At 55.0% G+C, this 23977-nt stretch overlaps 3 protein-coding genes across 8 annotated transcripts; 1 reads left to right on the top strand and 2 right to left on the bottom strand.

The window, feature by feature from the left end:
* Nucleotides 1–5074: 5074 nt before the first annotated feature.
* LOC113999549 (chemokine-like receptor 1) lies at nt 5075–8907 on the bottom strand. 2 transcript variants are annotated; one of them, XR_005563583.1, is made up of 2 exons: nt 6643–7946; nt 5075–5108 (listed from the first exon to the last, which is right to left on the bottom strand). XR_005563583.1 is itself a non-coding variant. In XM_027743066.2 (2 exons), exon 2 carries the CDS (start codon nt 7877–7879, stop codon nt 6794–6796), a length of 1086 nt encoding a protein of 361 aa, XP_027598867.1. In that variant the 5' UTR covers nt 7880–7895; nt 8445–8907; the 3' UTR covers nt 6392–6793. The 2 variants fall into 2 exon arrangements, 1 of the variants encoding a protein (XP_027598867.1); XM_027743066.2 differs by lacking the exon at nt 5075–5108 and adding an exon at nt 8445–8907 and having other exon boundaries at nt 6392–7895.
* On the top strand, nt 6428–14818 carry SHMT1 (serine hydroxymethyltransferase 1). Of its 5 annotated transcripts, none has more exons than XM_039381456.1 (12): nt 6428–7804; nt 10288–10402; nt 10686–10831; nt 11136–11251; nt 11340–11500; nt 11669–11750; nt 11970–12182; nt 12450–12566; nt 12839–12961; nt 13217–13333; nt 13518–13628; nt 13982–14818. In XM_039381456.1, exons 2-12 carry the CDS (start codon nt 10310–10312, stop codon nt 14149–14151), a joined length of 1449 nt encoding a protein of 482 aa, XP_039237390.1. In that variant the 5' UTR covers nt 6428–7804; nt 10288–10309; the 3' UTR covers nt 14152–14818. The 5 variants fall into 5 exon arrangements, with proteins under 5 accessions (XP_039237390.1, XP_027598864.1, XP_039237388.1 ...); XM_027743063.2 differs by lacking the exon at nt 6428–7804 and adding an exon at nt 9346–9409; XM_039381454.1 differs by lacking the exon at nt 6428–7804 and adding an exon at nt 9369–9398.
* Nucleotides 14690–23906, bottom strand: SMCR8 (SMCR8-C9orf72 complex subunit). Its single transcript, XM_027743062.2, has 2 exons — nt 21456–23906; nt 14690–19442 (listed from the first exon to the last, which is right to left on the bottom strand). Exons 1-2 carry the CDS (start codon nt 23801–23803, stop codon nt 18989–18991), a joined length of 2802 nt encoding a protein of 933 aa, XP_027598863.2. The 5' UTR covers nt 23804–23906; the 3' UTR covers nt 14690–18988.
* Between the last annotated feature and the right edge of the window lie 71 nt (nt 23907–23977).

Genomic DNA, 23977 nt, shown 5'->3' on the forward strand with positions numbered 1-23977 from the left:
CTCTCCATCTCCGCTGGTCCCCGTGGTACCATCCGGCCTTTGCCAGCAGACCCAGCAGTGTTTGTAGGGAAAGGGGCACCTCTGGAAAGTAAATTAGGAAAAGAAACAATCAGTGATGTCTCAGTTCCCTGTCACCAGCACACATGATTAATCCACAGTCCCCTGTCAGGACTCCCCTTGCCATGTACATTGATTAAACTGCATGAAGATTCTTTTGACATCTGCAGTGAGACTCTTATTTTAAACACCCTGTTTAAAAAAAAAACAAAACACCAACAAACCACCGGCTTTATCCCAGGACACCCATGACAAAACTGTTCTTTCACTGCTTTGAGGAAGTTACAGTCATCCCACACAGACAGGAGAATAAAGGTCCCTGCTTTAAATAAAAACCCAAACATTGTGGGTTTTCCCCTAACTGCACAGCTAGAACCTGTTTTAAATTATGCTTCTCAGTATGCCCAAGATGAACAGTGTTTTATGGATCAGAATTTTAGCATTTAGTATAAAGGTACAAATTAGGTACTTTTGCTGCAGCTTTTCTCACAAAAAGCAATTAAACTTGATTATTCTTGGCCTGTAGGGTGCACTGGAGCAAAGCCTAGCATCCCAGCAGGTATTTCTGTCCACGCTGGCCTTGATGTGAAAGAGGAGGAAAAGCCATTGAACGCCTCACTTAAACATGCCTGTGAAAGGACAATGTTAAATTCATAGTTTGAAACCATTATGAGCTGCATTTTCCACCTTAAATACTCATGGACGAGTGTTTTCCCTGTGTTTCACATTTCCTTCTTGCTTCACTCATTCCAAGGCTTCATCAATTGTCTCCTCTTTTTGCTTTTTTCAGCGGACTGGGAGCTGGGGAAGGAGAAGCCATTTAACCAGGAGCAGCTGCCAGATGTCGAGCACTCCACTTGCAGGCTCACACAAAGCCAAGACATCTGTTTGAAATATGTGAGCAGAGAGGCCATCAGCCTCTTTATACCCTCAGAGATGCAGCACTGATCCTCTGACTTTCCTACAACCTCTTCCAAATTACAGTGGGGGGTAAGAGAATAGACCTCTCCCAGCACCTCGCCACCCCCACTGTTCCCAGTCTGTGTTTTCCTGTTTCCAGGCTGGTGCTTCCACAATTGATTCGGGGTCATTGACCCCAGTAGGTTCTTGTTTTGTTTCAGGGCTTTTAGGACAAAAGGGAAGGAGTTTTGAGCTTTTTGTTGGCCTCTTCACAGAGCAGAAGAGATTTCTCTTGGCATCAGTCTCTGTCGCAGGATTTCGCTGCAGCCTGGTGGGGCAGAGCAGTTTGATGCAGAACAACTAGAAACGACACTTGGTGAAGCACTGACCCGTAATGCAATTAGCAGCCTTCCCCAGAAGCATTTTTCAATACCCCAGGGCACCCAGAACTTGCTGACTGTTTGATTTGTGCTGCCCCAAATTCCTGACATTGCTCAAGCAAGCCACAGGAGCAGGAACTAAGAGATCCTGTCTTCCGATCCTTTTTGTAACGGCACTGCCTTTGTTTTCCTAGGGGGGGAAAAAAAAATCAATTTCTCAATTTCTCACCTCTGTTTTCCTGATCAGAGGAACGTGAGTTTAAATCTCAGCTCCCAAGGGAGAGGGATTTGTTAATCTGACAATATGCTATCCAAACACTAAGAGTTTAACGAACAGTTGCTCCAAGATGAGCACACGGACTTTATTTCATTTACAATGATTCAATTAGCAGTCATCTAAGGAATGCTGAAAATTTGCTGGGTGTGAATACACTGGCTCACAGAGATTTGTTGTCCTTAATCCAGATGTGACCCTGGCAAGCAGAGATGTGCAAAAAAAACCCCTCCATACACACCTAGTCCAGCCAAGGTGAGGGGCACTGCTCATCCAGCACTTGGCTGGACAACAGCCTGCATCCATCACCTGAGAGAAGATAAATGCTACTGTCATCCAGGCTCCTGTGCTCCATCCATCACTGCTCAGACAGGTTGGCTTTTTTTTTATTGGTTTGTTTGGGGTTGTTTTTGTTTAAAAAAAAAGATGGATATTAAAACTCACCTACCAAACCACCTGACAGTGAGAACTATCAGACATGGCACACCAAAGAAACACTGATTTGATCCTGACAGAGTCCTGTGAATAGGTTTGGTCTCCCCCAACAGAAAGATGATCCTACAAGGCATCCCAAAAGCATCCTCTACCCTACACAGTCCCTCTGAGCCCGCAGGGAGGTTCTACAGCACAGACACCTCCACACTGAGCACAGCCCAAAGGCCACCACCACCCTGCTCCCCTGCCCTTGGCTTTTCTGCCTGGAGAACAACTGAGTCCAGTTTCCAGAAGATTCTGCCTTGGATATTACCCAGCTAGGGAGGCAGAACTCAAAGTGGCTATAAAATGCATTTCAGAACGGAGGGAAGGAGGAGTAATTTTATCATGTCTTCAGAGTGATTTGGAAATAGCATCCCCCACATCTGGGAAGCAAAGTGCCTTAAAAAAGGCCCTGGAGCAGAGAACACGTCTTCTCTGTGTGAAGGGCTGTGGCTGTAGATAGCACTCATTGCTTTATCAAATATTACTGCTTGGCTGTCTGCAGAAAACAGGCACCCACTCATTTGTCACGGTCCTGAGTCACAGAACTTTGACTGAAGGACTCCCTGAGCTCAGTGTGTTTTCCTGTTTCCAAACTGTGCTCCCAGTTCCGGGTCAGTCTGTAATGTTTAACAGATCTGCCACACCAGCTCTGGCACGGACACAGGGTTCTCTCCAGCCAGCCTCCCAACAAAGAGACGAGACGTTTGTGGGAATACTCGTTGTGGAACAGGTCCTGCAGACACACAGCTCGAGCTGGGTGCAAGGGTTTGGACAAACACTGCCCTGAAACAAGAGCTGGTGGGAGCCGCTCTTGCTTGTTTCCCAGACTGTCTTTGCTTTGCTGTGTGTGGGCAGCTCTGTCCTGCAAAGTCTGCATCACATCCTGCTCACATCCATCACCTGATGTTTGTGGCTGTGGTTTGCCCTTTGATTCGCATTTAGACAAAAGTGGTTGAACTGGGCAGTGAAGTCACGTCATTTTAGGGAATTTGAGCAGCTGCTCAGTTCGTGCCAAACACTAGTTAGTGCTCTGTTCCTCCCTGCCCTACCCACTGGGTCCCAGCATGGTTTGCCATTTACCTCACTAAGCTACAGCTCCTCTACAGAGAGCACCCAGGCACCATGCCCTGTGCAGGCATTTCGTGAGCACACAGGAAGGACTCAATTTGGTCACTGCAGAGCAACTTTGCAAATTAAAGCAGAATTCAGTGCAGGAGAGCAGGTCCTGTGCCTTGGGTGCACAACTTGGGGGAGTAAAGAAAGATTTGGTACCAGCCCTGCCCTGTACACTGAGCAGGAGCTGGGAGAGGTGCAGGGAAGGAGCAAAGTGCAAGCAGCAAAGAGCACCCTGTGTCTGCCCCAGTTCAGTGCCAGCCAGGACCAGCCCTGGATCAGGAAGAGCAGGTTAGCCCCCTTGCTGGGAGCAGGACCCTCACCCGTTGGCTATGCCAAGAAAGGCTGAGGAGACCTGGGTAAGGCCCAGCCTATATCACTTATTGACACTATTACCAACATCTCTCCTGCACAGAGAAGCTTTTGACCAATACAGGTCCTCTAATTTGCCATCTTATTTCCTGCCTGATTTCAGCAAGCTGTGGAAGAGGTTCTGCTCTCAGACCATTGTGCACTGTCTTTCCTTAACCTTATCTAACAAATCAATTCCCCAAGCTCAAGAGTGAGACACTTAAAGATTTTACTCACCAGGAAAGTCTCACCAGAGCAGAGGCAGGGGGACCGTTAGGCTTCCCAGAGGCTTTTATTGTCTCATTAAGCTCTCCTTAATGAGACCTTCCTCACCTGCTGCAGTCTCCCTCCCATTCATTTGTATTCACTATCCTGCTGCTGGTACTTTCAAGGCTTAGTTCCCACTCCTTCCTCTCTCTTTCCTCTGAACTATTCTGAGCCCAGTTTCTATCTCCATGCTCCCATCCGGGTCCCAGGGAGAAAACACTTTCTCCTCTTGAGTTACCGCTTGCCATGTCCTCCTCGGCTGGTTTCCTCCCTGATACCTCTGCAGCTTCTCCCAGCTCCAGAGTCACCTGCAATAGTCTCTCCTCCAAAGCAAGGCAGCAACAGCTCCTGGTGAAATCCCTGGCTTAGATGCTTGCTAAAAACTTGCTTTTCTCCCAGCTAAGGCTCTCCATGCACAGCTTGAACCCCCACACCTCAGTGGCTCTGCCCGAACCCCGCGCGCTCCAGTGGCTCCGCACGTCCCAGCCCACTGTTTGTAGGAGCAGGGCTGTCGGATCAGCCCCTCCGTGGGACCAATGAGGGCCTCACACCAGCAGGGCAGCGGGTTCAGCACCTTTCTCAATGACTGCAAATACTGGGGGGGGTTCAGGCTGTTCCACCCACCCCGTGGCATCTGAAAGAGCCTTGAGAGCAAAGCTGCGTCAGAAGGGGGCACAGCTGCCAAAGCGGCCGCTCAGCCTCCTTGGATTGCTGGTTGGAGAATTCCTCCCCCTTTTATTTCATTCAGGCTTTTCTAGACAAGCATATGGCAAATGCGAGTATCAGAGAGAATGAACAGCCTGCCTCCTAGTCGGGAATGAGGGACTACCACAATTATCCCTGTGATAAAGAGGTAGTCTGAACATGAGGGAACTCAATACAACAGGAGATTTATCTTGAAAGAAGTCCCTTGGCAGCCTGGCCCATATTCTGTCAGCACGGTTTCCCATTGCACAAAGGGCAGGGATCAGACCGGGGATGACAGATCCACCTCTGTGTCAAGCACATCCTGCTCCATAGCTTAGTTACCTACTACTATTCCAGTGGCAATTCCTTGGATCACCCAGACACTCTCCTTCATTCAAATCATGTTGTCCCTTGGGAAACTTTACACACCTTAGATTTCTAAATGACCCAGAAAATTGCTTTCTTCCCTACCACAGACCAGGTCAACACTTTAAAACCTGAGTCTCGAGGCTGCCAGGATGAGGAGAGAGGCATGACAGGAGTCTGAGGTCTTGGTCCAGCACTCGTGGAGTCTCTTGTCACAAGGAATTACGTGGGATCTGCAAACAGATAAGGAAAACCAGAAAGAGCAAACGCAGGTCTGCACAACCTTGACACGGCAATCGATGCTGTAGTTCACCACAGGAGCAAGTAAATAGCCCTGGAGTTACGTGCTGCATAGCAAACATTGCAGTTTTATCTGGATGACAGGCAGCAATTTGTGGCAAAGGGTAAATCTCTCTGTTCACTCAAGCTTGACATATGGATGGTCATGTTACATTCCCTGTTCTCAGCGGGTTTGTGCATGAATTTAAGGTTAAGTACATGTGTGCCTTTAGGATCACGACCTTCATTCAATATTGCATGGCCCAGCAGACCCATAATTAATCCCCAGCATGTCCAAGTGACAGCTCTCACTCGGTAACGTCATCCATGCAGAACAGTGAGGCACATGTAAATTCATATATTCCGGCTGGGAGTCAGAGATTTTCCAGCCATCAGAGCAGCAAGGCTCCAAGGCAGATTTCTGACAGGATGAACAGGACAATTGGTGGCTTGGGCTGTTTTACAGGTGAATTGGGCACAGCAGGAGAGGGGGGTGTGATACCCTGAGGAGGGTGGGCTGGGAATGACAACACCTCAACACTACCGTTCCTTGTTACGTGACCAACATTTTCTACTCACAAAAATTTAAGAGTTTCAGAAGCTGATGAAGCCTGGGAAGAAAACCTCCACCATCTTCCTCCAGGGAAATTTGCAAATGTGAAATTTGACCAGACTCAGCTCTGCTACTTGCTCTTCTTTCTCTTCCAAGTCACTGTTTTTCAAATGTACCCAAAGGTCTGAAGCCTAACAATAAGCCATAGGCAGGGTCTGGCAATCAGATCCATGTAGTCCAAGTGCCCCAGGCAAGTCCTCACACCCAGGTCGTGTCCTGCTTGCTTCACTCAAGACAGCTGCTGCTAATGCCAGTGGTTTGTTTCCAAGGTCTGGGTATTTAATTTTTTTTATCTAGTTGTTCTATTACCAAAGATAAACCTGCTCAGTCAGGTTGGATCAACACGTTTTATCCCACAGGCAACACAACAGGCTGGGTAAGTTTTACAGAAATTTATTGGGGTTTAATGTTCATTCACCAACAGCACAAAATATCAGATCCCTGCTATTTAAGGGCTGGAAACATGTCAAACACAAGCACAAACCATCATCAGGCATTGAAATGGGCTGCCCAGAGAGGTGGTGGATTCACCATCCCTGGAGATTTTTAAACGCAGATTGGACGTGGCACTGAGTGCCATGATCTAGTAAATGGACTGGATTTGGACCAAGGGTTGGACTCGATGATCTCGGAGGTCTTTTCCAACCCAATCGATTCTATGATTCTATGATTCTATGATTGCTCAGAAATAGTTATGCTGTACATCAAACCTGAGTAACAGGAGCACAACCACTGATTTGTCCTTCCTGGGGAGAGAAAAGATGAGTGTCTTACAAAAAATACACAGAGACATTGCATTTAATCCTGTTTCTTTGAAAGATGCATGAACAAGAGTCAAAAGGCACAAGGAGTAAAATGCTGCTACTTTAACCCACCTTGCTGCAGCTCCAGAGAGTTCTTTCACTTCCATTGTGTCACAGTATGTTTGAGATACTCCCAAGACACCAAATTATACCTTGCACAGCCCTTCACAGCCCCCAGTCCTGCCATTAGAGCTCTGAAATAAGGGAAACTGCAGAGAAACACTCAGAGCCTCGGGACCTCCGCTTCCGAAGCAGACCTGGACTTCCTCCGGCTGCTCAGGCTGCCCAGGACCGACTCCTCGCTGAAGGCCCCTTCGAAGGTGGACAGGATGGACTGGCGAAACTTCTCCTTGAAATCCGTCCCCACGAAGACATACAGGATGGGGTTGATGCAGCTGTTGAAGAAAGCAAGGCTGGAAACCAAGGGGATCCCTATGAAAAGGGCCAGTTTCATCTCATGGCTGGAAGAGTTTTTGGATATCTCCAGTAAGGAGAAGACGTGATAGGGGAAATAACAGAGGAAAAATGAGACTGTGACAGCAATGATGATTCTGTAGGGTTTTGCAGAGCTGGCCAACTGCCTTCTTTTCAGCCTGACAGCAACGATGCTGTAGCAGATGAGAATCACCAGGAAAGGGACGAGGAACCCGCACAGGAAGCGCGTTACGATCATGGCTTTGTGCCGCACCCTCCACAGCCTCTGTGTTGCCTCGGACGAGTAGTCGTCAGACAGTGCGAAGTTGTTATAGCAGCTGGTGACATTCCTGGAACTGACCACAGTGTCCCGAAAGACCAGGTAAGGGGAGCTGAGAAGCAGAGCCAGGACCCACGTTCCCAGTGCGATCCTGGCCGCCAGCTCCGGGCTCCGGTGGTTGTGAGACCAGACGGGAAAGGCCACGGAGACGCAGCGGTCGATGCTGATGACGGTCAGGAGGAAGACGCTGGCAAACATGTTGAGGAAGGCGATGGTGCTGTTCAGCTTGCACAGCAGCTTCCCAAACGGCCAGTGGAAGCCCAGGGCAGTGTAGGCGATGCTGAGGGGCAGGAAAAAGGTGAAGATGAAGTCAGCAATGGCCAGGTTGAGGAACCAGATGGAGTTCACCGTCTTCTTCATCTTGAAGCCTGTGATCCAGATGACAAGGCCATTCCCCGTCACTCCCAACACACAGGCGATGCCGTACACCACCATGGACAGCATGTGCATGGTCTTCTGGAGCCCGGAGTAGTAGTCCTGGTCAGTGGCATTCTCAGGCAGCTCAGTGGGGCAGCTGGCAGGGAAGGGGGAAGGGGAAGAGGAGACACTGTCCATCGCTCCAAGCCAAGACCTGAAATCACAACAGCACATGGCGCTGTTATCTGTGGCTCCTGCAGTGCAGGAGAGGTGGAAATCTTTGTGAGCAACCCTGCACAAAATGTGTGTGCAGAGCCAGATTAGATAAATTAATATATCATTAATATAAAGTCCTTCTCTATAGCATCTGCAGTTGCATCTCACACAAACCACCACAACCAGAGAAACAACCCCAGTTCTGGTGTTGGTGCTCTCAGAGGAACACCTCCATCAACAGCCCACAGCAGCAATCCACATGGGATTGCTGGAATCCCACGGAAACCCAGATCCCCCCGCCTTGACAAGTTGTCTTTGGATGACCAGTGACAAATCAAGACAGCAAAACCCATCTAGACTGGCAACAATTATGTTAACAGACCATTTCTTCACCAAGTGCCCACCAAGGAGGTGCACTCTGAGAGCACACCACCACCGGAGCTGTATCCAGGTGTAATCCTCAACCAACCAACACCCTCTCAGGGAGCTGCCCCACTCTCCTCGCCCCTCCTGCTCACCCAGCTCGGCAGGTCCTGGCAGGACTCACCCTGGTGCTGTGTTCCTTGGCCGCTCTGCCCACAGCGGGTGGTCTCACCGCCTGGCTGACTCCCCTTCTGCTGCTCCTCTCCAGAGTGACTCACACTGCCTTCCCATGGCTTGGGATCACGAGGAATTTAGTAGGATCACTTATTCCCTAATCTTGTTCCTCAATTTGTGGTGTGTTGATTTAACTCCTGAATCCCCAGCAGCCACACATTCCCTCGATCTGGTTGGCCAAGCCCATCCAACTAACTTGGACTTGAAGAACGAAGGAAGCATGGCCTCTCTCGTGCCTGTGCCACTCATCCCCCAGGCAGCTCCCTCCCTCCCGAGCACCTGGATATCACTCTGGGCACCGGGGCTGCCCTGCCACGGTGGGGGGACAGGGCCAGCTCTGCTACCCACGACAGTGGCCCCATGCCCAGCCCCTGCCGTGGCCTGGCACACCGGCTTGGTCTAAAGGAGGGGGGCTTTGGGAGTGGCCGGAACTGCTCCCTGCCCGGTGTAGGGTGGGGGGAGCTCCCGACTTATGGGGGAAGCGAGAGGCATCCCTGGATCGCGGGACACCCCAGGGCTGAGGGAGAGGCACCTCAGGGTGCACGGCAGGCAGGGCTGGAGCTGTGGGTGACAGGAGGGGTGACAGGAGAGGTGACCCCCACGCTCCCCCGCCCGTCCCCCCCCGTCCCTCCCAAGGTCACCCGCGCCCCGGGCGCCACGTGTGGACCCCCCGCTGGTCCCCGCCCCCGGCGCGGGCCAATGGGGTGCGGGGAGGGGGAGGAGCGCGGCGCTGATTGGCCCAGGCGCTTCCGGAGCGCCGCCGTGCCTGGCGGAGGGCGATGCTGATTGGCCCAGGCGCGGGGGGGGTGGGGCCGGGCGGGCTATGGTAGCGAGCGCGCGGGCTCTAGTGCGGCAGGGTTCGGGATCGGGACTGGGTTCGGGATAGGAACCGGGATCGGGATCGGTGCGGCGGCGGTAGGAGCCGTGTGGGGCAGGGGAGGGAGGGCAAGAGTGAGAGCCGGGCAGGCAGCGCCGCTCTCCGGGTCAGTGCAAGGTGGGCGCGTCACCAGGAGCCGCTCGGGGATGTGGGAGGAGATAGAGCCGGGATGCAGGAGGTGCAGAGCCAGGGGGGGATGGAGCTTCAGGGCTGGGGTCCACCCCTGCAGCAGCTGAGCTGCCAGGGCTGGACTGGGGTCCAGCACGAGGGTGGGCATGGGGCTCTCATCTTGACTGGGGAATAGGAGGTCTGTACCCCTCGAGCCTTCTATGGGTTTGCCAAAAGCAGGGGGTGCTGTAACATGCACTGGGGGGACAGGCAGGACCCAGCCATCCTGCTCGGGGCCAGAGCAGTGCACTCTGCCCTTCCATTCGCAGCCCTTTCCCCAGCAAAGCCCCTCTGGCAGTGGGGATTCCCACCCTGCCAGTGCAGCCCCGGGCTGGATTGCAGCCAAGCATCCCTGCCCAGTGAGGGCAGCACAGCAGGCCCACAGCGAATGGACTTCGGCAGCTTGGCACAAGGAAACCATGTGGAATTGCTTAATAACCTGCTCATGGCCCTTCGATGTCCTTGCGGGGTTAATAAGTAAAAAGATCCATTGTTTTCTGCCAAGGCAGCAGCTGGGCTGTTATTCCTCCCTGGGAGCAGCAGTGGCATCGACCAGGCCAGAGGGCTGCCAGGCCTGGGCATGACGTGGAGCCAAGCAGAGGCGGAGCTTGTGTGTTTCCTTCACCCAACAGCCCATGGCTGGTCCCTCTGGGTTCCCGGGGAAGATGTGGGATGGGAGCAGGCAGGACATGGGGACCAGCCCCACTGCCATCCCACAGATCCCACAGACTCCCCTCTCCACTGGCAGGTGACTCAGCCCCAGCAGGAACATGGCAAACTCAACACAGGGCCTCCCCACCGCTGAGCTCTGGGCCTCCCATAACAAGATGGTGATGGAGCCACTTGACACCAACGACCCGGAGGTGAGACCCCCTTCTGGAGCCTGCCCAGCCAGGGATGCTGGGGATGCTGAACTCCTTGGGCCAGGGACGTGCCAAGGTCCAAGGCTGAGCTGCTGGAACCCATCCATCCTCTGTGCCCTGTCTGTGGGATCAGCTGCACCAAGAAGGGATCTTGTCTCCCTTCAGCACCTTTCCAGGCCCCTCTCCATGCCCTGTCCCCTCCAAGGGTGCAGACCTTATGGTGGAGAACCCATGTCTCCATGAGAGCTGTCAGGGGTGAAGCTGTTTCTCCCCTCTCCCAAAGGTGCACAGCATCATCAAGAAGGAGAAGCAGCGGCAGAGGCTGGGGCTGGAGTTGATTGCGTCGGAGAACTTTGCGAGCCGAGCGGTCCTGGAGGCCCTGGGATCCTGCATGAACAACAAATACTCCGAGGGTTACCCGGGACAGAGGTACAGGGCTGGGCCGAGTCCCACCAACCTAAACTCTGACAGGGAGGGGGAGGGACCACCCACCCTGCCAGGCATCACCTCTGGGAAGGAGGTGATGTCTGTGTGCTGGCAGCCAAGCTCTTCCAGGGCAGGATCTGACCCTCTTGGCTTCTATCCTTGGCCACATGTGGGACAATCTCAGTAGGGTCAAGAGTGCTGTGGCTGCCACAAACAGGGCACCACCCCAGGTTCTCCCCATCTTGGTCACAGGGACTGTTCTGGGTAAGGAGTTTGGTTTTACTCCCTGCCCCATCCTTCACCACAGATACTACGGCGGGACGGAGTTCGTGGATGAGCTGGAAAGTCTGTGCCAGAAGCGAGCCCTGGAGGCCTACCGGCTCGACCCCCAGAAGTGGGGTGTCAATGTCCAGCCCTACTCAGGTAACAGGGTGCTCAGCAGAGCCAGGACAGTTGCCCTGGTCTCTGTGTGCCCCAGCACTCACAGCCACGTGGTGGGCTCTCGCTGCAGGGTCACCCGCAAACTTTGCGGTGTACACGGCCCTGGTGGAGCCCCACGGCAGGATCATGGGGCTGGACCTGCCCGACGGAGGCCACCTCACCCACGGGTTCATGACAGACAAGAAGAAGATCTCTGCCACCTCTGTCTTCTTTGAGTCCATGCCCTACAAGGTACAGGGAGCTGCTCCAGCTGCAGCCAGGATGTGGCCATCATAAGTGTTGGTGCCCCTTAAAGTTAAACGTTCTGGCATGGGGCTCCCGGCACTGCGTCCTGCAGGACAGCAGGGCAGCTGGTCTTCACCACACCAAGGGGGCTGAGCCCTCCTCTTCCTCTCCCAGGTCAACCCCAAGACTGGTTACATTGACTACGACGAGCTGGAGAAGAACGCCCGGCTCTTCCACCCCAAGCTGATCATAGCAGGTAAGGGCACACCTGTACCGACCTCCCTGCTGACACACCTGGCTGGGGGTGGCTCCCAGAATCCAGTAGCACTCCAGTAATCCCATGGATGCTGCAGTGCCAGGAGGAGACCTCCAACACATCCACCCTGTGTGCTGCCCCAGCTGCAGGGCTGGAGCCGGGGCTGTCCAATTCCTGGTGCATCTGCTCCTGCCTCCTCCTCATCCCACCCCCCTGCAGGTGTCAGCTGCTACTCCCGAAACCTGGACTACGCCCGCATGCGGAAGATTGCAGATGCCAACGGCGCCTACCTGATGGCCGACATGGCCCACATCAGCGGGCTGGTGGCCGCCGGCGTGGTGCCCTCGCCCTTCGACCACTGCGACGTCGTCTCCACCACCACCCACAAGACCCTGCGGGGCTGCAGGGCCGGCATGATCTTCTACCGCAAAGGTGTCCAGTCTGGCTGTGCTGCCGGGAGAAACGCTGCCCTCAGGCTGGGGGGTGCAAGTTAACGCTCCTTCCCGCTCTAGGTGGGAAGGAGGGAGGGAAGAAAGATCCTGGGAACATCTGGGGAGCTTCCCTGGGCTGACCCTGGCTCAGATTTGAAGAGGAGCAGCCACCATACCCACTCTGAGTGGCTGGGGGTGAAAGCAGCTCGTGGGAGGGAGAAGGGTGGCCGTGCTGCCTGATGAGTGACCCTGCCTTCCTCTCCCGCAGGCACCCGCAGTGTGGACCCCAAGACGGGCAAGGAGACACTCTACAACCTGGAGAGCCTCATCAACCAGGCTGTCTTCCCGGGGCTGCAGGGAGGCCCACACAACCACGCCATTGCAGGTATGCACACAGCTCCAGCGTGGCAAAGGTGTCCTGGCAGGGCTCTGACCCCCGGCAACAGCCTGGACATACCACGGCAAAGGGCAGCCGGGTGATCTGTCATTGCCCGAGGAGTGACCAGGCTTGTCTGTCCTCCATTTTGGCTCCTGGCGATGTCCCCATATCCAGCCTGGATATGGGGAAGGAAGGGACTGTCCATCAGTTTGCTCAGCTTCCGGGATGACTTGTGCTGGCATCCCCCAAAAGCTCACCCCAGCCTCCTCCCACCACAGGGATTGCCGTGGCACTGCGCCAGGCCATGACCCCTGAGTTCAAGGCTTACCAGCAGCAGGTGGTGGCCAATTGCAAGGCCCTCTCATCGGCGCTGATGGAGATGGGCTACGACATTGTCACAGGTGAGGAGGGGTCTCGGCAGTGGGATGGGGTCCGAGCCAGGCCAGGAGGGCACAACGGGCAGAGCTCTGCAAGCATGATTCCTCAGGACATCCACAAACCTGTTCTGAAGCAGCCCCAGTTCCCAAGGTCAGGCCCCCTTTAGCCCCCCACGCTGGGGGCAGGCCCTGGTGCAATCCCAAGCCTCTTAGCTGATGTTTCCTGTGGGAGCAGCATTTCCCCAGTCCCACATCCCCACCAAACCCCTCTCCTTGCAGGGGGCTCTGACAACCACCTGATCCTCCTGGACCTGCGCAACAGAGGCACAGACGGCGGCCGGGCCGAGCGGGTGCTGGAGATCTGCTCCATCGCCTGCAACAAGAACACCTGCCCCGGTGAGGGATCCCACCAGCTCTGCCGCGTCCTGCCCCACATGCTGGGGATCTCCCGTGGCCTGTGCAGAGCTTCCCACAGAGCTCCCAGCTCTCAGTCCACCCCGGACGCTGGGAACCAGGCTGAAATGCCACAGGTGGTGGTTTCGGTGCGGGGTTTGGTCACGTGTGCCCTGTCCTGGTGCAGGTGATGTCAGTGCCCTGCGCCCCAGCGGGCTGCGGTTCGGGACACCCGCTCTCACCTCCCGCGGCTTCCGGCAGGACGATTTCCGCAAGGTGGCTCAGTACATCCACAGAGGTGAGCAGGGCTGGGATTCAGCTCCAGCAGCATCCTGGGCCAGGGCAGCTCCCCTGGATGAGGAGGCGCTGGCTGGCAAGGGAGCACACCCACAAGTGAGGAATAACCATCCCACCTGCACATCTAGATGTGGGAGAGGACATGTGGCCACAGCTGGGACCGGCCAAACCCTTCCCTGTCCCTTGCAGTCTTGTCCCAGTTGTCCTCAGGCATCCCACACTGGTTTCCCAGGGCAGCAAGTCCCTCACACGGGAGGGAGGGAGCAGGGCTGTGTCCTGGGGAGCAGCAGGGCTGGGAGAGCCGTGGGATGCAGCAGCTGCGAGGGCTGACCAAGGCACCTCCCACGCTGGCAGGGATCGAGCTGACGCTGCGTGTGCAGAAGGACATGAGCCCCAAGGCCACACTGAAGGAATTCAAGGAGAAACTGGAGGAGGACAAATACCATGTGGAGCTGAAGGCACTGAAGGAAGAGGTGGAAGCCTTTGCAGCCACCTTCCCACTCCCAGGGCTGCCTGTCCTGTAAGGGGAGACACCTGTGCTCTGCTCCCGGAACCTCGGGAGGACCCAGGATCACAACACACTCACACCTCAACACCCCAGTGCCTTCTCCCAGCACCTCCCTGCTGGAACTGCAGCAGCAGCTCATCCTTTGCTTCTTACTCCCCCCTCCCTCCTGTGTGGGGCACAGGGACCCCCTGAGCACAGCCCCTGTAGGGACACCAGCCCTTCACCACTCAGTGTCACCACTGGGACCGAGCACCAGGTGCCACCCAGCTCCCGCTGCCTGTGGGAGCAGCACATGAGGCCAGTCTGTCCACATTCCCTGGACACACTGCCCACAGCAGCCGGAGGGATGGAGGGTCCAGCTGCACAAGAGAACTCACAGCCACTAAAAGCCCCCCTGGTTTCAGCCTCAAGGATTCCCCTTCATCCTATGTGCCTTCCCACCTCTTCTGCAGGCTCTGACAAGGCCAGGCCTTGTCCCTAACATCCCTCCTGGGATTACCCTCCCATCCTAGCCAGAGCCTCTGGTATTTTTCTCAGACCTCTGAGCACAAAGCTTAGGTTGAACCATTTTTTAATAAGCACGGTAAAATTAAGAATTTAACCACAATGTATGACAAGAATTATAAGCTTTAAAAAATACGACCGATTTTTTTTTTTTTTTTGTATTTCAAAAATATCTGAACCCAAATAAATAATTTTTTTTTTTTTTAAAAGTACATTTCTCAGACTAGTCATTTGGTGTTATTAACATCTGTTAAAGTCTTGTGCAGTAACACTTGCAGCACGACACTAAGACATGCTTCTTGGATTTCTCCCGCTCACACTCGCTCTAACTACGGACGCAAGCATTCGGCACGCACAGGCACACACACGGAACTCAACATGCAGGAATAGGATACAGTGCTTTAAAACAAGATGAGAATTCATCACAGCCTCCTGGCAGCCCTCAGAGGCAGCTCCGAGCCCAGCCCCATCCCCGTGCCAGCGGCGGTGCTGCCGGCAGGACTGGGTACCCTGTTTCTGCCTTCCAGTTAAATCCATGTCGGGGAGCAGCAGGCGGTGGGTTTGTGGCCCCTCCGCTATTGGGTGCAATCTGGGGCTCTGACATTGTGCTCTGGGGCAGGTGTTCTCCTGCGGCCTGGGCAGCTCCCTGAATTCCCATCACACCCTGTTACAGGAGCCTTCTCACAGCGCTGCTACGAGCCCGGGGCCTGCCCAGCTCCCCGGAATCCGCAGCGGAATCCACAGTGTGGGGTGTCACCCACCACCAGACCAGGGGACTCTGGGACCCCCCCACTCAATGAAAACCAAAGAACTGGCCTGAGGGCACAGAGCCATCAGCTCCCACCCCTGGAGTGCCTCTCCTACCCCTCCCAACACGGTGAATATTGCTAGAGTATAGGCAGCACCTCCCTGCCAAGGCAAGGCGGCTGTGGAGCTGCCCTGAAGGGATTGCTACCAGATGAAAGGAGATCTGAGCACTGTTCTCTGAGAAATGAAACCTGTGTAGGGTTAAGATCACCTACAGCTATGGCTGACCCTCCTCGGGTGGGAGCTGGAAGCGGCAGGTTAGTGGAGAGCAGAGCAGGGGCTGGCAGTCGGGAGGAGCAGGGAACAGGAGCCCTTCCTCCTGCCCCGGGGGGACTTTGCTCTGATGAATTCTCGGTCAGGTTTAACACCTCCTCTCCCTGGCAGCGAGGAGGGAGCCTGCATGGCCGTGCGGGAGGAGGGGACATGCTGGGCTGGCAGCACTCACGGAAGCAGGCGAGGGCCACGCCAGGGCACCGCTGGCTCTGGCAGATGAAAGGCTGGTGAGGATGGCAGTGCCAGGAACCTGCCCTGCTCCTCGTGGAAGGATGGCTCGGGCAAGCCGACTACACATGTGCCAGGACTCATGGCGGGGGCTGTCAGTGCAAAGGTGGTGACTTGTTGTAAGTCTGTGAATATCAGAAACGGGTGAGGTACCACAGCGAGACGGGGAAAAGTCCTAAAGTGCCGATACAGGGATCTGTACTGTACAGGAGCAGAAGGTCAGGCAGAGGAATCACTGAGGAAAGAAGAATTCAGCCCCCAAGCCCCATTTCTGCCACCGCAAGCAGTGAGGGCAGGCTGGGCTCTGGCTGCACCGAGGTGCCACAGCCAGGTGTAACTCCCACTTTTCCAGTCCAAGCTCAGAGGTTACACCGCCAAGAGGAGGACAAGCACTCCAGGGCATGTTTCTCCACAGCTCCCAGTTGCAGATAACCACTGAGCTCCCATCTGGAATGGGATGATGTCCCAGCCAAGCCCCTGGGGCATCCTCCCAAATCAGAGCTGCTTTGTGGTGCAGAGGTGAAGCAGGTCAGACAGGTGGTAGTGCAAGTATTGCTCAACACAGCCTTGAAAATCAGATACTACAGGTTTGACAGAGGGAGCAATGAGAAGTGAGTTATTTATCAATTTGTGAGCACAGCTGAACACCAGAGGTCGAGACCACTGTGACTAAGAGATGAGCCACCACTAATCATCCTCCCGCTCTGCGCTGTCAGCCTGGAGGAAGATGGTGAGTGAGTCAACAGGAAAAAAGTTCCTCCCTCCCTCCCTCCTCAAACCCAAACAGCACCGGGTTGTTTTTCATCAGGAAACAAGCTCCTGTTCTGACCATAGCTCCAGAGCAGGACACTGGGAGCTTTCGTCTGCCTGGTGGCACCTGCATTACTCATTTGCTGAGATGCCTCTTCCCTCAGGGAGTTTGGGTGCACATGGATCAACACCTTGAGTCACTTCAGGAAGCAGACAATTTGATGGACACAGAGGCCTTTCACCAGCAGACCCAGTTCACATGCGACAGGAGGGCAAAGGTAGGACAGAAAAAGGCTTTAAACGTGCTTTAAGGTGAGCAGACCCAAGAGAGACACACAGCTCACCTTAAGCAAAGGCCACACCACACTGCTTCCAATTCTGACCTTAAAATACCATCGCAAACAACCTCTGGCCTGGGAAATCCCTTTGGAGAGTACCACAAGCTCAACTGGCTCAGCTGAGCCACCAGAAACAGCAATAACGATAAAACCAGCCTTTTTGCACTGTTGGCCTATACCCCAGAGAGCCCTTTCCAGGGGAGAGGAAGAGGTGGCAGCAGTACTGTAGAGCTGGTTCCAGACAACAGCCTCCCCAGGGAGCCTCCCTGCCTTTGGGACACGGGTTTTGGAGCAGTGCAGGTCTCACAGCAAGTCTCAGCGAGGTCTAAGCCACGCTGGGGAACCCCAGGCTGTACACAGAAACTTCCCAGGCTCAGAAGGAAGATCACATTCACTTCCAGCGCTGCCTCACATCGTCACCAAACAGAGGTTTAAGAAAAAGCAACAAACCAAACAACGCATCGGCTCTTGTACAATCTCAGCTGTTCTTGCCCCAAAATCAGTGTTAAAAAGAAATAAAACCAAGATTATCTTTCCTAGCAAGGCTTTTCTGGCTCAGAAGGACCACGGGGGCTGCTACTGCCACATGGCACCGGGCAGAGCAGCCCGGGCTCAGCATCTCCGATGAGACTCCGGAGGGAAGCGCTGCGCCCGGGCACAAAGCTTTCGGCACTGACAGGAACAATCTGCGAGTGTCACCACGGTGGTGGCACATCCTTTATGGCACAGAAGCTTTAAAAGGAGAAGTTCTCAGTATCCAGGCTCAGAGAGCAGTAGTTCTGCCCTGTCCAGAGCCATCCAGGAGCCCCAGGAGAGGTAGTTGTGACACGGCAACGGCTCAGCCAGGAGCGGCACGCAGCAACGCCAGCCTTGTTTTACCACAAAGCACAAACGTCAACTACCCAACAAACAAAAAAAATAAACTATTACAGATACAACGTGGAATCCAGTACATTCATCCCTGATCTCTCCTGAGCACTAGTACCTCACCAGCCAGGCAGCCTGTGCTAACAGCCTGCTGTTTCACAGCGTAGCTCCAGCTGAATCGCATCACTTCCCCATCACAAAAAGCACCTAAAAATGAGGGCACTCACCCTCATTCAGTTCCCTTCTCTCCTTTAAAAGCCACCCCTGACATCACATGCTTTGAGGAATCCCAGTCTCCCTCCAGCCTTCTCAGAGGTCGCCCAGCAAATAGGACGTGACAAATGAACAAGGCACAGTGCTCTACATTCACGGCAGCCGGCGCCTCGGGGCCCAGCGTTAGGGAGTGCTTCCACCTTCCTGATTTTAACAGAGCTGGGGGAAACTGGCAAACACTTCCTGGAAAGATGCACATGTGCCTTCACCATGCTCCCACCCACCCAGGAACAACCTGTCCTGGGAAGTGCCAGGAAACTCAGAAAATGCAGGAAGGGACACCGTCCGCACGGCTGTGCACAGACCTGCAAGCTGCCACTCTGACAGGGAGCTCCGAGCTACACTCACATGACACACCACTGGATTAAAAACTTCACATGGCCTTGACATCTCCCTTCTGGTCTCTGCCCTGGCTCCACGGAAGGGACTGGCAGGGCTCAGGGCTCTGGCAGCAGCGTGCGGAGCACTGTGTTATTTCGGGGGCTGCACACTAGTAAGTGTTGATCCCCGAGACAGCCCACCTCTCTCCATGCCACAATCCCCCCGGGATGCTGCCAGGATCCTCTTTAAAAGCTAACAGTGCCCTTTCTAACGTTTACAGAGTGCCCGATGGTTTATGTGATGGAACACGTACGCTCTTGGCCACAGGGAACACCCAGGAATCGGCTCCCGCAGACACGGATTTCTGCGGAGCAGAGACACAAACCCCTCGGCCCCTTCCCGGCGCGTGAGAGCTACTGCAGACAGCGGCAATGTCAAGCACGGATGAGCTCTGTCAGACTCCGAGCACGCAGGCACACGGCCTGGGCAAGGCTAGATTTTGTACAAAAAGCTGGGGACATAGTCAAATCTGAGCAGGGGGCTCCCCCCTCGCCCCGGTTCCTGAATGTAGTGCAGCTTCAGCAGCTCGGCCAAATACTGCACGATTTTGACATCTTCATTGGCGAGGCCCAGCTGAAGCTTCAGGAAGTTCATCCTGCGGTTCACGACGGATTCCTCCGGTTCCCTTTCGCTGATGGGAAGGTGCAAATGATGGCAGAAGGTGAAGAGGAAGGCTTTAGAGCACAGCTGGGTGAGGATGCTTTGGACGTGCATGTAGTAGGTGCTGCCCCGCTTGATCTGGGTGCGGTGGTCGGCCAGCCGGGCCACCACGGTGCCCTTGTAGAGGGGGCAGCGCAGAGTCTTGCTGTCGGCGTCCAGGATGCTCAGGTAGCGGCTGTACCGGCTCAGGGCGTGCAGAACGTTCACCCCCGCGGGGGACACCGTCCTGGAACAGCAAGGAGAGAGGTCACGGCTGGAGGGAGATGTGTCCGTGCCCTGCATCCCATGAGCTTTCCCTCTAGTTCATGAGCTGGTGTGAGAGCCTCTGTGGGAGAATGAAGTCTAGCGTGGAAGAGAGGGGACAAACAGCCTCTCCAGCCTGCCAGATCCCAAACAAACCTCGATTCCCTGGCCCCCACATGCCCTGATCTGCACTATGTGTGTGCTACTGCATAAACCACCCCACTTAGGGTCAGCTTCCTTCCTCAGCAACACAGACAGGGAGTGATAGGACATCTTTGGTGAACAGACACAAACCCTGCAGCAGCTGGAAGCTTCTGGATGTGACAACAGGGACTCAGAAACCCAAACCAGCCCCCTCTTTCCATGAGCTCCTCTTTCCCCCATATCACTTTGGGATGGAGCTGCTCTGAGGTGGTCGAAGCCCTGAGTGGAGCAGAACCTTCCACCTTTCCTTTAGAAAAGAGAATAAAACCAGAATATTCCCTGGCAGATCCTGTCCATTTGTCACTCAGGTGCAAACCCACAACACACAATTACCCACCAAGCTTAGCCTGATGTTATTTAAATGCAAATCACGAGCCTACACAAACCTTCAGCTCCTCCATTCTCTGTCTCTGTGGTGACAGTGGCTGGGCTGAGACAGCTCCCAGCCTCCAACTGGGAGCCCCAACTGGTGTAAGGGCTGCCCTCATGCCCAGGCAGCACCTGGCCTTAGGAGAGGCAGGATCCTTACCGGAATAAATTATTTAGCCTGCAAGTTCCTTCCCAGAGCCCTCGTACAAACGGTTTGCTGAGAGCACCCACATTAAACCCAACACTTAATTAACATTCCACGGAGGAGAACTGAAATGACTGACACACGTTACAGGCAGTGCTTAAAAAAAGATTTCTGTTTATAAAAATTGCATCTAACCACAAACATTGAGCAACGAGTAAACACTCAGGGCTTTTAAAAACCTCACTGACAGACAGAGAGCTCGTGAGCAGCTGTTGCAGAGCTGTCATCCCGCCTCACGAGCACAGAAATGAGGGTAAACTCACAGCTTTGGGTAATTTCACCATCCACAACCCCCAGCAATGCAATACTCTGCAGCCCAGAAAGCAGCTTTCTGTGGCTTAAGTTCCACACTGCTCGGAACACTCTTTCAGGAGCTATTCCAGCCCGGCTCTGAGCACTGGGCTGCCACTCTGACTCATGTTTTCTACACTGGTAACAGCAATGACCATTCCCTGTCACACCTGCACCCAAACACGTCCTGCTAACACACAAAAAAATCCTTTTCATAACAGCAACAAAGGCAGGGCTGAAATCTTGAGCTGAGCAATCACTGTTTGCTAATAATGAGCTGTGAAGCCACAGTTCAGGACTGGGTGTTGGGAAGAGGTGTTGGTTTTGGGATGGTCCTCGCCCCAAGCAGAGGTTTCCTGCAATCCCAACACTGCACCTGCACAGCTCTGAGGGCCTTTTTTACTCACCAGCACAGCCCAAGGTGCTGCACTCCAATTTCTGACCTACAGATCTCAGCACTCTTCATTAGGGTCCACAAGGAAAAACTCTCCCCCACAGCAAAGCACCATTTAAACCCCAAAAGTCCAGCTAGAAACATCAGAAGGGTTCCAGCAGGAGATGGGAAAGCAGAGCACACAATGGACTCCGGGAATACTTGTATCAGGTTGACCAGGAACCCAGCAGGACTCAGGTGTTTGTTCTCCACTTTGCCAGGCAAAGACCTAATCCAGAAGGAAACCTCCTGGCCAAATAACTCACCTGAGGCAGGCAGCAAACACCCAGCAGACTTTTAAATATTAACTTTCAAGTGAGGCTGGACATAAAGAGACAAATCTACCCCTTTTCCAAAATAAATCCCACAAGCAGAAATTCGTGGCAGCCATGTAGGTTAATTAGAGACCTCCCCTGCACACCCCTTCCTCTTTGAGGTGGAAGTTCTTACCACACACCTCGACACCACTAAAGCAAACAGATCCTTGGATTTACCTCTGGAGTCCGATCAACTTCCACTTCTGGAAATCCACCAGGTGCAGAGGGGAGGTGACCCAGTGCTTGACGGGCTTGGTGTACACCCCGCAGTTGGGCACGAAGATGGAGAGCGCCGTCACCAGCTTCTTGACCATGGCCTCGTCCTCCCCCAGCACCACCAGGGTCCTCCCGCTGAGCAGGGAGTAGATGGCGGGGTGGGCGAAGGGGTACTGCCGGATGAACCGCAGCGCGTTCTGCCCGGCCCTCTTCCTGTGCCTCTCTCCGGCCTGGCAGGCGGGATGGGCGGGAGAAGGGGTCCTGTCGGAGCACGTGGAGGCGGCGCTGCTGATGTAGCTCGTGGAGTCCGAGCACTCGTCCAGGCTGCTCTTGCTGACCTCCCTGCTGCCCGACAGGTAGCGTGAGTCGAGCTCGTAGGGCAGGAGCCCCCCGGGGACGCCGTCGTGGGCGGGGAAGCCCCCGCGCAGCCCCTGCTCGGCCGCCCGGTACGGCTGCGGCGGGATCCGCACCACACCGTCCTCCTCGCACGGCTTCTGCCCCAGCTCGGGCAGAGGCTCCAGGAAGATGGGGCTCTCCTTTCCAATACAACAGGCAGCATCGACCTGCACCAAGCTCTCCTGCTTTGAGACGTCGTCCTGCTCGTCGACGATGGCCGGGCTCAGTCTGGGGGCGAAGCGAAGGCCGCGCTCGTCGTCGTTGTCCGCGTAGGGCTCCTCGTTAATGGCACTTGGGTAGCTCGCCTTGAAATCCTCCGGGATGAGGGACTCAGAGGGACACGTGCTGAGCACCTCGATGCTGTCCTCGCTGACCGTGCGCCGGCTGCCCACCTTGCTCCGGCCTGTCTGGGGGCTGGGCATGACGGGCAGGCTGGCCTGGCTCTCTGACTTGGTCAGCCCCGACCCCGACTTCTCCGTGCCCAGCACCTCGATGCTCTCCCCGCTGCTGATGCTGCCTTTGATGTCTGCATCCAGATAGTCCAGGTTCTCCTGGGGCTCGGACGTCACAGACTCGGACATTTTGGGTTCTTCAGAGTCCTCCATCTCCTGCTCCATCTTGATGGGCACACACTCCACACTGGACTTGTAGGAGCCCAGGCTGACGACCACTTTAGGGGTGAGGGACTCTTCCAAACACTTCCCATCCATGGCATCTTGGCCAAGCCCCTGGCAGCCTCTGTACTGTTTTTCAGGAGGTTTTTCATCCAGAAAAGACACATCCTCAAAGAGGAAGTTGGTGACACTCTGCTGTTTCAGGAGTGCCCGGCTGATCTGCTCTGTCAGGAGGTAACACACGTCACCTCGGAAAGTCCTCTCAATATGGTGCAACTGGTCAAGGGTTTGGGTGAAAAAATAAACATCACAGAGCTCCTCCAGCGTCTTCAGCTTCTTGTCAAAGCACTTGGCAGACTTGGCTTTGATGAGCTTGGGGGTGTAGGATGGGATGTGGGTGTAAAGGTGCGTTTCACCGGGCTCTGCAGGGTCAGAGGGAGCCAGGTCCTGATCACAGCCCGCGTCGGCCCTATCCAGTGCACACTCCGGCTCGTAGGGGTGGAACTCTGACTCCTTCAGCTTCCTGTAAGGATAGGACCGGATCTGTCTCAGCAGGTCTTGGTGCTCGATGATGGACTTTTCCACACTGGCCAGCTCATTGGCCTTCTCGATGGCCTGGGTCGTGTAATACCCCTTGTCATTGGCTTTCTTCTGCGCCTCGGTCTCGTTGTGCAGGACAGTCCTGGTGTAGTCGAGGTCTTTCAGTTTCTTTTCCAACTCGTTGGCAAAAGCTTTCCGGTTCCCTGTCTTGAGGCATTCGGAGGCTTTGGAGAACTCAGCAGAGAGTTCCTGAAACTGCTGCATGATTTTGTGCTCGTCAGCAGAGATGTAGGCCATGCAGAAGGGCCTCACGAAGCCACGGGCTTCCAGGTCATACAGGGTCAGGTGGTGCACATAGGCAAAGGCCCCTTCCTTGGAGTCCCCCAGCACCACCTTGGAATCCTCCACGAAGTTCAGCTTTGGGTAGGCAGAGCCAGGGGGGTGCCCCACGAAGGACGCCTGGTAATCCACAGACATGATCCGCAGGGAGAAATAGTTGAGATCGAAGGTGCCCGACACCTTGGCGTCATCGGGGATGGTCAGGAGGGGCTGGGGCCCCACTTGCTCCGAGAACTCGGAGATGAGGATGAAGTCCCGGGTGAACTTGGAGCCGGCGACCTTGGCCCAAGGGTTGGCGCCGTGGCCGGCGAAAGGGAACAGCGGCACCGAGTACTCCTCGGGCAGGGGCGGCTCGCGGTACAGATCATCCTCCAGCTCCTCCTCCCTGGTGAAGGCCACCACGTCAGGGGCGCTGATCATATTTCCCGCAGGACGGGGCCGACATGGAGCGGCGCCGCGCCCCCGGTCCCCTCCCGCCGCGGGAGGCGCCGCCGCAGCCCCGTGTCGCCCTCAGGCCGCCGCCCCGGCCCGGCCCCGCCGCCGCCGCAGCCCCGTGTCCCGCTCACGCCGCCGCCATGGCCGGAGCCGCCTCCT

The sequence above is a fragment of the Pipra filicauda genome, unplaced genomic scaffold (genome assembly GCF_003945595.2).
Source record: "Pipra filicauda isolate LSUMZ 115617 unplaced genomic scaffold, ASM394559v2 scaffold226_size1812527_pilon, whole genome shotgun sequence".
Classification (NCBI taxonomy): domain Eukaryota; kingdom Metazoa; phylum Chordata; class Aves; order Passeriformes; family Pipridae; genus Pipra; species Pipra filicauda.